General features: G+C 52.5%; 3 protein-coding genes across 3 annotated transcripts in view; all 3 read right to left on the reverse strand.

Moving 5' to 3' along the window:
• Positions 1 to 1,746: 1,746 nt before the first annotated feature.
• Positions 1,747 to 6,567, reverse strand: MCIDAS (multiciliate differentiation and DNA synthesis associated cell cycle protein; the record flags this gene model as incomplete). The annotated part of the gene is given in 5 exon segments (XM_080372632.1): positions 1,747 to 4,545; positions 4,549 to 4,551; positions 4,555 to 4,917; positions 5,025 to 5,140; positions 6,366 to 6,567. Coding segments are annotated over 5 exon segments (1,482 nt in total). The 3' UTR covers positions 1,747 to 3,747.
• Positions 6,568 to 7,978: 1,411 nt separating this feature from the next.
• On the reverse strand, positions 7,979 to 10,056 carry CCNO (cyclin O). The gene is made up of 3 exons (XM_080373114.1): positions 8,979 to 10,056; positions 8,718 to 8,903; positions 7,979 to 8,547 (listed from the first exon to the last, which is right to left on the reverse strand). The coding sequence occupies exons 1-3, from the start codon at positions 9,216 to 9,218 to the stop codon at positions 8,062 to 8,064; spliced, it is 912 nt and encodes a 303-aa protein (XP_080229240.1). The 5' UTR covers positions 9,219 to 10,056; the 3' UTR covers positions 7,979 to 8,061.
• Positions 10,057 to 10,151: 95 nt separating this feature from the next.
• DHX29 (DExH-box helicase 29) overlaps positions 10,152 to 14,438 on the reverse strand; it is a 29,722-nt gene continuing 25,435 nt past the window's right edge. The window contains exons 26-27 of the mRNA XM_080373098.1: positions 13,101 to 13,197; positions 10,152 to 12,352 (exon numbers count right to left, since the gene is read on the reverse strand). Coding sequence (XP_080229224.1) covers positions 12,297 to 12,352; positions 13,101 to 13,197 — 153 coding nt within the window. The 3' untranslated portion in view covers positions 10,152 to 12,296. The remainder of the gene's footprint in view (positions 12,353 to 13,100; positions 13,198 to 14,438) is intronic.

Consider the following 14,438-nt stretch of genomic DNA (forward strand, 5'->3'; position numbering starts at 1 on the left):
GGGAGCATCTGTACCATTGGACGTGCCAGTGCATCCTTTCTGACCTGGTGATGAAGTGTATCTCCAGACTTGGAAGGACGAGTCTTTGAAGGAATGGTGGAAAGGACCATATTTAGTATTACTGATAACTAATACTGCAGTAAAACTTAACAGAATTGATCCATGGATCCATTACACCAGGATTAAGAGGAGTCCTGAAGTAAAGTGGAAATCAGAATAAGTGGCTCCTCTGAAAATAAAAATCAGGACATTTAATGAACTGTTCTTGGACTGAAATAAAGAACCTATATAGAATTGGATTGTATACTGGGTTTGTTTAATACTATGATTAATACACTGTTTCTTTGTAGATACTTTTTTAAGTACATTTTACAGATGTATAGGATTTTGACTGTTAGGTGGTATCATAAATTCTCAAATTTGATGGTACTAGAGGAACCCATAGACTGAAAACAGACTCTTTATGATGATCCAGAAAACCATATAGATAGCCGGTAAGACCAGTTGTTGGGTACATACACGCTTCCTAGAACACTCAGATAAGGGGATTCCTATACTGGGAATACCCCTTTCCTGTTAACATATCCTGGAACCATTTTTGGGAAAATACTTCGTATGAAAAAGATCCAAAGACAGACCTGTAAGAATCAAATGTGAATATTCCCAGAGTTGATCTGGGACCATAGTGCATCCAACAGTGTAACCGTCCAAAAGGATTAGGAAAGGTTGATTGTATGAATGAAATCATCTTTGTAGGAAATCAGTCATGTACAAAAATTATAGCTGTAGGAACTGCATCAGGTCTTGATTATGTGGAGACAAAGCTCGAAAATCCCTGCCCTCTAACTGCAGAGGGACTTGTACTTCAGGTGCACTAGTCCCAAATACAAAGATTATTGAGAAATTAGAATTTCTGGATGCAGTCTTACGGGAAGGTGCATGAAAAAAGTATTGATTTGTTCCTTGTGGAACAAAATACTCGTTTCCACTCATTTGTCAGATGGTTTAATCCTACCATGGGTAGGAATCAGAAAAAATCAATAGTAAACATATCAGCAGTATTAGAAGTAATTGAAAATTGGACTGTTCATGTTACATTAGCTTTACAAGAAGTTTCAGAAGCAGCCTTACAAAACTGCATGGCCTTGCATATGCTATTAGCCTCACAAGGTGAAGTTTGCACCATAATTAATACTAGTTGCATTTATGTGGATCAGTCTGGGAGCATTACTACTGATTTAGAAGAGATTTGGAAACATACTAAAATCTTGCATAAGATCCAGAAAGATGACACTTCTTACGGATTTCAGGAAGTTTGGAATTGGCTGACAACCTGGTTTCCTGATTTACATGTATGGATTAAGAAGTTAGATGTAATTATTGCACTCGTGATTGTTATATTTGCATGCTTGTACGTTACAGTATATGCTGACGTGTTGTATCGCTACAAGTGAGAGAAGTTCAGAAAGAGTGGGACTTATTTGATATATGTGTATATATAAGTAAGTCCCAAAGGGGAGAATTGTTGTCTAAAACTCCCGAATTCTTGAACTCCGATTTGGTGATTAACTGTATGTGCACAGAGTTTAGGTCAAGCTGACCCTCCAGAGTTGTCGAGAATGATGAATGAAGCGATTCCTAATCAAGGCAGTCAGCCTTGGGAGAGACAAAACAAAGAACATCCTACCCTCCTGATGGAAGCCATGCACGCTCAGAGTATCTTGCTCACGTTAAACCCTGATTACTCAGCTCCTATGGTCTCTAGCCTTGCCCTGGAAGCCAACCGTCCCCATTATAATACTAAAAATCACACCCCCTAAGGGAAAGACCCAGGCCCACTAAAATCTCTTCCTCAGAGAGCATGGGTGGTAGTAAAGTAAGTTGGGTCATGGCTATGCAAATGTGTAGCCAATCATCTGTACCAACCTGCCCTCTGGGCAGGGAAAGCCTGGTAAGATTTTCTATATAATGTTTGTAACTTACTTTGCTGGCACCCAGATTTGTGCAACTCTAATAAAACAAGTTCTCCTCTCAGGGTGTAAGGTTGGCTTGTTGCACGCCAGGAATGGACTCACTTTTGAGAGGCAACACCTGTATCTGCAATTCTGAAAAGACTTGAAGTACCAGCAAGAACACCACTAGTGACAATCCAACAGGGTGATTATTATTGCATCCTAAGAGAAGTTTACAGTTTAAATGTGTCACTTTATTTCTGAGGAATTAATATGCTTACGAGCATTATAAAATTGTACACACTGTATGTTTTGTGTTTAACGCTAGAGAAGAACTATACAAACAGCCATTTGTTATCAGTTAATTCCCTGCTCAATTCAGTGCAGATGGTCAGGTTTTGTCTCTTTTGTCGGCTGCCAGACCAGAGCTTTCATACAGCATTTTGGTCAAGGTGGCAATGATCTTCTCACAAAGTATGAACATGTCTGGAGTCATCCCAAGGTTGAGCCCTTGGCATCCCAGACAGGGCTTCAGCACCTCCCCTGGCAGAAACCGTCCACATTGCAGGCACAAAGGACCACTGATACTGGAAGACCACTTTTGATGTCTCTGAGGAGCCACATAACTACACATCATGCTGGCAACAAGAACCGTTCTCCTTCCTAATGCAGTCTCTGCTTGCCAATAGAACAACACTATGTGCGGGGTTGTGGCTCCCCAAAGAAATCTACTGAGATGACGACATGGTGCTGTCACTTTAACCGTCACACAAGCCTGTTATAGTTGGATTGTTGTTAACGTGCATGGACCTGTGCAAGAATTCTGGAAATTCTGAGTACTGAAAAGCAGAAAAACTGGTAACTTCACAGAGAGAAAACCTCTGTCCTGGGTGGAGCACAGTGCCTTCACTCGGGTGCCACAGGAAAATAAACTTCAGGTACCATTTCACGTGTGCTGTCGGTGGTTCAGCTTTCAAAGCAGTGGGCACATCTGAAATTTATCCATTCAGAACAATTTAACGTTATTCACACTTCTTTTTACTGGAGATAATATCACTGAATGCTAACAGCAGCATGTTTTATCTTCAAATCCTATGCTTGAGCACATCAGGCAAAGTAAACTTTGTGTAGATACTTGGCTTTCTGTTATCTTTGCTCTAGTGAAAGCAAAGATGCATACCTGATGCAAAAGACTGTGTTTATATTAAATGAGTACAAATAAATGGCAACTTTAAGCACTATTTAATCATCACACCGAGTGCAAATACACACCTACTGCAGACATGATCGACACAAGTGCACTTTGTAAACATCGTGGATGCAAAATTCCGTGGTGGGGAAGTTGTACCGTGTTTAAACTGCTTGGGATGGCTGGGCTGCCCCTTTCCACACCAGCCCACCGCAGCCACTATCCCCCAAGTCACATTTTTCCCGCTCAGCTGAGTAAAATGTCCAGGTAAAACCGCATAAAAATCTCTATATTCATTATATTCATTAGCAGACTACTGAGAGCGAGTTGCCGACTCGGAAACCACAGCAGCTCGATGCGGTGGCCGGGCCCGCGGCGTGCTGCCCTCGCTGCCCCCGCTGCCCTCGATGCGGCGCGGCCGCCTCCGCCGCGCCCGCCCCTCCCCGCTCCGGCCTCCCACGACGGGGGGGCGCAAACACCCGTTCTCACAGGGGGAAGGGGGATCGTGCGGCCGGGCCAGGGGCCCCGCCAACCTCACGCCGCGGCGCGCCCCGCTCCGCCTCGCCCGGGACACGCGTGGCCGGGGCCGCGGCGGGCGCGGCCGCCTCAGCGCGGCACCCAGCGGAAGCGGTACCCGCCGGCGGCGGTGCGGAGGGTGAAGGCGTTGCCCTGCGGGAAGGCCAGGGTGCGGATGCCGCCCCCCTCCCCCAGCGCCGCCCGCAGGCTGCCGCCCCCCTCCAGCCCCCCGGGGCCCGCCGGTGGGGCGGCGCGGCCGGTGCGCAGCCCGCGGAAGGCGCCGTGCAAGCGCGGGGCCGGCCGCGGGCGCTTGGCCGTGGGGCTGGTCCCCGGGCTGGTCCCCGGGCTGCACCCACGGCCGTCCCCCGGGCTGGTCCCCAGGCTCCGCAGGGCAGCGCGGCACTGCTCCGACACCTGCCGCAGCATGGCGTCCACGCCCGCCGCCTCCTCACACTGCTCCGGCCGCCCGCGCCCGCCCCACATCCTGGCGGCGGCGGGACCAGGAGGTGGAGGATGAAGAGCAGGAGGAAGGGCCGCCCCGTCGGCGCGCTGCGGGAGCACCAGCGTCTGCCGGTGGGAGAGAGCACGACTTCCGCGGGCTGCGCCACATCGCGCATCCCCGCGTCGCCCTGCCCCGCACCGCCCGGCCCCGCACCGCACCACCACTGTCCCGCGCTGCTCCTTCCCACACCTCACAGCCCTGCCCCACACAGGCCTGCTGCGCAACACCCCGCCCCGCACTGTGACACACTGTCCCCCACTACCCTGCTCCATCCCGCGCTGCACACCCAGATCCACACTGCCCTGGCCCACACCATCCCACACCACCCCACCCCACCCTGTCCTGCACCCCCTCTCCCCCTGTGTCCTTGTCCCACCCCACACTGCTCAGCCTCAACTCGCACCCTGTCCCCCACTGCACCCCCACACCACACTGTCCCCCAGGGACCAGCTGGGCTGTGGGGCAGCCAGGCCAGATGGGGTGGCAGCATTCACCTCAAGGATGGCAGCCAGCTGCCTGGCCTGGCTCGCCAGCTCCTTCAGCTGCACGTTGCTCTCCTGCAGCGTTGCCAGCTCCTCCTGCCTCTGTGTGAGGGTCTCCCGCAGCTGTGAAGGATAAGAAGGGACGAGGTGGTTGGGACAGAGCCACCATCCAGGGGCTGTGGGATGCCTCACACCAGGGCCATGCAGCTGCCTCAACAGGATGCGGAGAGAAATCCACTGCAGGCCCCTGGGATGGGACTGGGGGTCCCTACCTGGCTATTTGCCTCCAGGGCATCTCCCAGTGATTTCTGGTGCTGGCCCGCCAGGCCCCTCCAGCATGCCTTGGGGGAAGCCTTGGGGGAAAGCAGATGCTGTGGGGGCACCTGTGCCAGCATGCTGCTCTCCAGCTGTGGGGTGCAGGAGCCAAAGGCCACCTCCTCACCAAGTGAGAAATCAAAGTCAATGCAGTCCAGTGGCAGTGGCAATAAGGTGGATGTGTCTGCAGGGAATAGCAACAGGTGTTAAGATAGAAGGAGGCTTTCATACCCTTCCTTTCCGCTCCCCCCCTCCGCCCCCAACCCCAGCACACCATCCCAGTTCTGAGCATCCCCCCCCGGTATGTCCTGACATGCTTTTTCTTCACTGTGGCAGCTGTGCACCCTGAATCTGTTTGGATTTAATTTCTGTCTCCCACGGGGGAAAGCTCAGTGCCAGCCCAGGTCCCTCTAAATGGGTGCACAGGGGACACACTGCCTTACAGACTGTCCCAGGACAGGGTGAGTGTGCAGTGAGTGGGCATTCAAAAACAAACAACAAAAAAAAAAAAAAACCAAAGCAAAAAAAGAGGAGACCAAACACAGCATGACTGCTGATGTACATGCATAAGGGTGTTTGGCTTAAGTAAGGAAAAAATATCTACTTGCCAGATACAAATTCATCAACAGCATCTCTGAACTCCTGGAAATCAAACTCCGGTCCACTCTGGAAGCAGGGACCCTGGGAGGGGTGAAGGAAATGTGCCAGCGAGCAGAGCCCAGGGCTCAGACCTGCCCGTGTGGCCCACTGTTGCCCACACCGCTCCAACACCTGTGCTCAGCACCCTTGCACAGCCCCAGCACCCAGGGCATCTGCTCCCTGCCCTGCCCTTGCCACGAACCCATCTAACGCATGGGACAAGGTGATGTCCTCCACTATGCCCATTTCACAGATGGGAAGCCGGAGGCCAGGGGGGCTGCCAGCACCCAGCGGCTTGAGTGGGCCACCCCCGTGGGTACCTGTACCAGGGGTGTCCAAGCCTGCTCCAGCTGGGGCATTACCTGCTGCAGGGTCACAGGGCCGGCTGGGGTGGTGGGAAGGATGGGGACACAGGCTGCCAAATCCTGCCAGTCGATGGTGGTGAGCGCTGGGGACAGTGAGAGACCGCGGTGAGGTGCCCAGGCAGGGATGCGCATAGCCGGGGTAGGGAACGGGACTCGACAGCAAGATGGGAAGCACGGGGGGATGTGGGGCTGGGAATCAGGGTGGGGAGCGCCGGCGGGGACACAGCAGGGGGCATGGAGAGGGCGGCATGGCCGAGGGGACACGGTAAAGGGCACGGTGGCGGTGTCACGGCCGGGGGACGCAGGGCTGGGGAACACGGTGTGGGGCACCAGGGGGGCGCGGTGGGAGGCCCGGGGAGGGGGACACGGCCCGGGGTCGGGGCTCTCCGCCGCCGACAGACTCACCGAGGGCGGGTGCGGCGGGGGCCGGCGGGGCGCCGCTACGGCGCGGGCGGGGCGGGGGCGCTCGGGGGCTCAGGGCGGCCGGAGGGGTCCCCGCCGTGCCCCCGCCAGGCCGGGCCGGCTTCTTGGCGAGGCTGGCGGGCGGACCCCGGACCCTGTTGGGGCAGATGCTGCCGAAGGCCCGGCGGCGCCCGCCCTGCTCCATTGCTGCCACGGTGCCACCGCCGCGGCCCCGGCCCCGGCGGGCGCCCTCCGCCCCGCGCCCCGCTCGGCGCCGCCCCGCGGGCAGGGGCGCGGGGGGCCGTGCCGTGCCGTGCCGTGCCGGGGGCTGCCCGCCCGCCTTCCCTCCGCCGCGCCGCGGCAGCCTCCCGCCGCCTCCCCGGGCCGCGCCGGCGGCTCCCGCGCCCGCCGAGCCCTTCCCCGCGCCCGCGGGGCCGGGGCGGGCCCAGGGGCTGCCCCGCCGGGAAACCCGAGCAGAGCCCGTCCCGTCCCGCCCGCTGCCCGCCAGCCCGGCCGTGCCCGCCCGCCGGTCCCTGCCCGGCCGCGGGTGGCCTCAGCCTGCGGGCGGGGCTGCTGTTTGTGGGGGTGTTTGTTAGACGTGAGGGCTGGGGGCTTTGCAAATACAAGGCGGGGGCACCAGCCCGCGGCATCCCGGCTTGCTGAGCCCCGCACCGGGAGAGGGTCCCCAGCGCTGCCGCGCCCAGCCCAGCCGAGCCCGGCGGCGGGGCCGGCGGAGGATGAACCGCCCCTCACCCACCCCCCGCCGCGGGTGCGTGGGGACCCCCCGCCGCAGCGGCCGGGCGGGTTCCGCTCGTTCCGCCCGCACACCTGAGCCGGGGCGCGCTCGGGGCGCAGAGCGGCGTGCGGGGTCCCCCCTCCCTGCTGCCCTGAAGGGCGAGCACCCCCGAGGGCACCCTCAGGTGTGCACATGCCCTCTTAACATCAGTTCGGTGCGCAGGCACGGAGGCAGTAACGTGAAGAAAATGGAATATTTTACACCATTATGACTGTTTTCCTCCCTTGAATGTTTCGTGTGGTACTACAGTGCCAGTTTAGGAGTATGCACCTGGATTATAGACCTGCTGGAAATATTGTGACTTCCTGTTTTATTATTTAATGTTTTGTTTTCCTATACCCAAGTCACTGCATACAATACCCCCCCACACACACACACACACAACCACGACCAAGCCAGCGCGTGTCAGTTTGAAAAGGGCGATCACATCGGGCATCATTATTTTGTCGCAGCTGGAGCTGACTGCTCGGGAACTCGCCCTGTGCCAATGTGTTTCCTCTCCCAGTTGGCTGCACACACCCCAGCAAACAAACAAGTACAGGTAACAAGCAGAAAGGAGTTTATTGAACGTCCACGTGGTCCTCCCACTGTTACCTTTATGGACCATCCTCCGAATAAATAATACAGTGCTTGCGATTCAGTATATTATTTACATGCTGGATTTAAAAAAACACAGCAGCAACGGGACACTGCAACTGACGTACAGCAACACCATGTGCAAAACGTGATCCCATGCTCTGAACTCCACCGGCGGTACCGCTTGGCGGGCGGGCTCCGCACCGGGGCCGCGGAGCGCGGCGGGCGGGCGCCAGGGAGCCGGAGGGCGCTCGGCGCCGGGGCAGACACGGCGGCGGCCAGAGGGGCAAGCGATGGGCGGTGTCGCCGTCGCCACCCCGCAGTGCGTCAGCGGCCGCTCCGCAGCCAGGGACACTTCTGGGCCACCTCCGGGGGCAGGAGGAGCGGCAGGGACTGCCCGTTCAGGGAGACCAGGAGCTGCAGCTCGTCCATGCAGTGCCGCAGGAGCTCCTCCGAGTAGCCGCTGACCCGCAGGTCCAGGGGGCTGCGGTGCCGCAGGAGCCGGTCGGCCAGCCCCAGGCTGCCGGCGGCCAGCAGGGACGGGGCGTACCTGGTGAAGGCGTAGTCGGCCAGGCTGAGCTCCGCCACCCCCCCCGCCAGACTCCTGGCGTCCGCCGCCTCCCCAGCGTCGGCGCCCCGCGCCTCCAGCCGCACCTGGCTGAAGTGCTCCAGGAAGAAGCTGACGGTGGGCGCCGCCAGGTCGAAGCCGAGGCGGTGCAGGACGATGCACTCCAGGTTGCGGAGCTGCTGGCGGGTGAAGGCGCCACAGCAGAGGGCGAGGAGCTCCTTCACGCTGGGAGGGTGCACCTCCACCTGCGAGGGGGGACGGGGGGCGGGCACGCTGCAGCCGGGGGGCAGCGCGGGGGAGAGGGTGCGGAGCCCGGCCCGGCGGGGACTAAGCGGGCGCCGGAGCCGCCGCAGGTGGCCGAGGCGGCGCGCAGGGACGCCGGCGGCGGGGCAGCCGGGCTGCGGGGCCGCCCTACCTGCTTGCAGGCGATGAGCAGCGCCGTCACCCCCAGGAGCTGGAAGCAGTCGGCGGCCACGGGCGTGGTGGCAAGAAAGCGATCGAGGGTGTTGACGGCCAGGCAGAGGGCCTCGAACGAGAGGCCGAAGTGCCGGTGCACGGGGATGAGCCAGCTGACCAGTTTGCAGCGCGCCTCCGCCGTCACCTGCGGCACCGGGAACGGAGGTCAGGCGGGGCTGGCACCGGGCTGCCCTCGCCCGGCCCCCGCCGCCTCCCCCACCTGCGGCTGCCGGGCGAGCGGCTCCCGCGGCTGGAAGCGGCTCTCCAGCCCCTTGCGGGAGCGGTACCAGCTCTCCCCGTAGTCGCGGAAAGCCTGCAGCTCCTGCGGGCTCTCCCTCGCCGCCGCCGCCACCGCCACCGCCGCCGGTTGCCGCCGCCGCCGCCGCCGCGGGCAGCGCCCCGGGGAGCCGGCGGGCCGCCGCCGCTGCGGAGTGCCGCCGCACAGCCCGCTGGCCGTCATCGCCGTGCCGGGGCGGCCGTGCCGGCGGGTATTTGAGCGGCGGGGCGGCCCCAGGGCATCACCGCCCGCCCCCCGGGCACACCGACCCCGCCCGCCGCCGCGGGGGGCTGGCCGGGCGCTGCCGGGAGCGCCGCCTCCAAAACAGACCCCGCAGCCGGGCCCCGAAGCCGCCCGAACGCCCGGCACTTCGCCAGCGCCGTCCGCCGGGGCAGCCGCAGGGCCGTGCCCGCTCGCTGGAAGGGCGGCCGGAAAGCCGGCCGCGACCGAGCCCCCCTCTCGCCGCTACTAAAATAAATCTCTCCCGCTCCGAGCATTTTAACTCCGAACTCGGCGAGATAAACAGCTACCGACTGCTCCACCTGGGTAACGCTTTAGTTTGAGGTCACCGGGAAGCATAGCACAAGTACACCGGGAGACATACTGGGAATGCTGGAGCTCTCTGGGCAGCTGGAGTCTGGGTTCCACTTCCATCCACAGACTACCTACCAGAGCACTATTTCAAATCGCTGAAGGGAGGGAAATCAAGACCTTCCTGCACTGCGACCACAGGGTGACAGAAGTGGAGTTGAGGCCAGACATGACTGTTGTTAGCTGGTATGATTTAGCTGTATGATCCATTGATCAAGTCCGCTATAGATGTGGAAAGACTTGTAGAAGGAAAAAAGAAATCCTCTCCTGGGTCGGGCAATGGGGAGGATGCCATGGGAGAAAGAAAGCTCCAAGCAATTTACGACCCCAGCACTAAAAGACAGGAGGTGGGAATGCTGCAGCTTGAACGGCAGGAGCAGGAAATCCTGTGCAAGGAGAGGATACAGACACCAGTAGGACACGCTGCCCTTAAAAAATACACCCTGAAGAGCCCTGTTGTGACTACAATGGGAAAGTTCCATGGATACCGGTCTGGAGTCTGACAAACGCTTTGAGAAAACACAACAGAGTTAACAGAAGTATTTATTAACTGGAACAAAAGAGAAAGTCCATCCACCTAAAAGAGCACAGGCACAAAAGCAGCTCACGCACGCTGCAGAAGCAGAAAGTCACTGTAGTCACCATTTTCTGTTTGTTTTAAATTTAAGATAACTGTACACCAGTCTGATCAGTTTAAAGAAAACTGTTGCTCACTCAAAAGAGTGTGCAGCTCCCCAGTTATTACAATAAATCCCCTTAATAATAACTGAAATAAGCTATCTCTTTAAAAGATTACAAAGCAGGACATGCTAGAGGAACACAAAGAACGCCTCTGAATTTCGACATTACCAAACATAAATGGAACAAAACCGTCTCTGTTCACCATGGGTAAATAAGGGAAAAGAATTCAAGGACAATTAACACTTTCACTAAGATTTAGCTATTCAAAACCAACAACTGTTAGATGTTGTATTACTGACGTGTTTCTAATTCATGTTTCCAAAGGATACGAATATAAGACCTCAACTAGAAAAAAAACCTAGGAAGTTGTCAAATGTGCATTCAAGCTTCATCTTCAAGGAACGTAGTCAGCAGGTTTTTATTTCTCTGCCTTCAACATGAAAGAATGCTTCTGGGAAGACAGAGTGCAAAACAGGTCTTGAGATCAGAATTTAACTGTTTAAATGCTTCCTTGCACACATGTGTACTTTGGAGTTAAAAAAAAGAAGGAAAAAAAAGCACTTCCTGGCTCTTCTAGGAAATTAGGACAACCACTAGTTTATCACAATTCATAGAAGGGTAACTGATGTGATCAGTTTTCCTTCAGAGTTCTTCGCAGGTTAGGAGAACTTGCCTCTTCCAGAATTGAATGTAGGGTAACATGCACAACCTGGTTTACTTTCAGCTTATATTTCTCTCTTGGCAGAGCAGTACTAATTCCACTATAATAATATAACTGAATGGCTTTATGTATTTTGCATTTTCATGCCTTTTCCTCAGTGCCCTTTCTGTACACTATTAACCTCTATTAACTTCTGCTATAGGAAATCTTTTATTTTTCACATTAAACCAAAATTATCTTCCACACTATGCCCCTGTCTGTAAGTTAGTGTTCCTATTTGACTGCAATTGTTTAAATAACAGACTCTCCCCCGACAAAAAATATTCCTCATTCTTGAAAGCTGAGTGATAATCTAAAATTTCACTTCATAATTGTCAATGGTGTGGGCACAGGTGGAATGTTAGAGCATCCCCTTCATTAAGTTATCTGGTTAAGGAATATTCAGTATAAAAGAAATTAGAAACAAAAGCAACACACAGACACACAAACATTGGTGAGCAAATGATAAGAGAGAATGCTGAAAACCAGAAGGCTTCAGCCACTGAAGAAGCTACTCTGGTTCAGCTCTGAAGAGGATCAACCTGAACTTTGATCAATAAAGGGGGAAAACCCATGATCACCATGATCATCATTTGAGGGGGCTCACAGGACTATGCAAAACTTAACATATGAAAGGGACAGCAAAACTTAGGACAATGCAGGGAGAGACAAGGGTCAGGGTGAATAGGTAGGAACAAGTCTAAGACGCAGAGGAGCTGCTGGGCAGCTGAGCACCTGTTCATGGCAGTCCATATGATCTTCTTATACAGCATCTTCTTAATGTAAACATACCAAAAAATGAAGACATCTATAAGATGCATTGCTTTAATACTATAAATTCATAGAAAAAAATACCGTGTAGGAAGCCCACATAAGAAAACACTTCTCTTCTGTTTGCACACATCTAATGGAATTCTACTCAGCTGAGATTCAGCACCCAACCTTTAACCATTACTTACAGTCTGTACCACCCGTAATGGTATTATTAGTACATTAAGCAAAAAAAAAAAAGGAATTGGCCACAGTCATTTTTACACTGAAAAGAAACTGCTTCCACCCATCATTCCTACAATCAAATTGCACCAAGTGTATTGTAAAGGCTTAAACATAGTCAATGTTCACCCTTAAAATTGATACAGAGAAAGGTAAATTCTATGCAAAAATCATGCAGTCTTTCAACATCATGGCTGGTATCAACCATGCCAAGCATTTAAAAACTTTCAGTTAATGCTGGAGCGCGTATTTCCCCTGCCATTACTGAAGCTCTGGTCTGTTACTGATTTCTGGTTTCAGTTACCATTCTCTGTTTTTATCAGTTCTTTGATGATGTGTAAGACCTTGTCATCTAGGAAAGAAAACACACAGTGAGTGGAAGACAGCGAGCTTGAAAATTGATTCCCAAAACCCAAGAAAATAAGAAGACAAATCTAGCTCTCCACAACTTAAAATCTTAATGTTTTAGGCTATGCCAGACTCAGAGCAAGACAAGTGATTCCCTCTTGCAAAGCAAAAGGGCAAAAAGTATGTCCACAGTACATCATTAGAAACTTTATAGAATTACTCAATGAGCTGGTTGCAGCCATTTCAGTATGCCACAAAAAAGACTGAGAAAATGATGAGTTAACTACAGATACATTAGCATATAGGAACTCCCTTTTTTCCTCCCCACCTACAACATTCTTCTGAACATCCAGTGCTCCTCTATCTCTCCTTTAGGGGCCAACAAGCAGTTTCCCATCATTAACCTAAACTGACAGACAACTGGCATAACACTTAAAAACTTCATCCGTGCCTGAGGTTCCTCACACACTTACTTCTGTTTTGAGATGCATACCTCACCATTATTACCACTACCTCAAACATTGTTATCAGGGATATCCTTGTAACAGCAGTTGTGCAGATCTTTGTACATCTGGGGTAAGCCACATAACGTGGGTAGGATTAGTAATGACTTTTTAGATGTGTCTCAAAATAACAGAATGATACTCAAGCCACACTAACCATACTGAGTGAGGATGCAGTGTACTAATGCTTCCTCAGATTTGCCACAAGGTCCACTTAAATAGTAACATCAGCAAGGCAGTAATAGTTACCTTCAAGTGACATTTTAGGATTTTCAAGCTTCTTCTTTAAAACAGACTCAATCAGAACTCTTAGCTGCTTGAAAATTACTGCTATCTTTACAGGAGCCTATAAATAACAGAAAAGACAAGCACTTGCATTACTTGGACATCTTCTAGCAAAACACAAGTTAAAAGATTACTTTACATATAAACAGAAGTTTATAACAAGATTCCTGCAAACTTTTGAGCATATGGATAGTGTACTCATGAAGTGACTGGGCTTACATTATGCCCTCTCATCTTTAGGCACCTGTTAATAGTATCAGTCTCTAAAGGACAGCACCTCAGAAGGTTAACTCAAGAATATGCTCCCATGCATCACGAACCACCAGCATATAGTGGAAGTATTAATTTACTAATATCCTACTTACTCAAATTGGTTTTTTCCAAGGTACAAAGTACCAATTAACTTATATCTGAAATAAAGCAATCTACACATTTCCCTCTCAGGAGGTCTGCCTGGCCTCGAGAAAGCAACCACAAACCTCTCCTGTATCTCACCAGGAATTTGGTTATCTAAAGCTGAACCCTCTTGCCTTCCAAAAATCATTCATTTTATCCCTCCTTCCCTATTCCAGTCTATTTCATTTATATACTGCCCATAGCACAGTAAGCACAAAATGCAACATATTCTACTTAGCACCTCAGTAGAAAAAAAATAGTTCTGAAATACACTACAAGATGTAATCAGCCTAGCAACTGCATGACCTATAGCCACCCAGGGACCATAAAAAAATTCTCCAACAAACCAACAAGGGAGCTGCTTTTTAAAATGGCATTATTTATGGTAACTAGTGAATTTAATTCAATGCTTGATTGCTTGCATGAGTGAAATGCAAAAACCTAAAATGTTTTGTGGCTTATAGTCTTCCTTGAGAGTAACACAGGGCCCACAGGAGCATTGTGACCAAGTAGCTGGCAGGCTAGCAAAAGCCCATGTTTGCCATTTAGCAGAATTTACAGAGGATTTTGGTATGTTACCAATTCCATCTGCAAGAATAGGCTAAATATAAATAACTCAGCCTTCCCATTCCCACATAAAACCTTTTCACCTGGAACAAAAAAACAAACCAAAGAAACAAAAAAACACCCCAACATCAACTAAACAGATATTTTCCATTTGGATTTTTTTATTTCCCAAACAGTTCTGTCCAAGCTATAAAGAAAATAAATACTATTTTAAAGATAAATATGTACTTACGTACATGACTAAGACTGTGGGAAAGGGTAATATAAAAGAGCATGCTCATCTACTTTCAGTACCAGTTTTATAAAGCAAGGTTTGGTCTATACCCATTTCCAATACCT

This window comes from Falco punctatus (genome assembly GCF_963210335.1).
Source record: "Falco punctatus genome assembly, chromosome: Z".
Lineage (NCBI taxonomy): Eukaryota > Metazoa > Chordata > Aves > Falconiformes > Falconidae > Falco > Falco punctatus.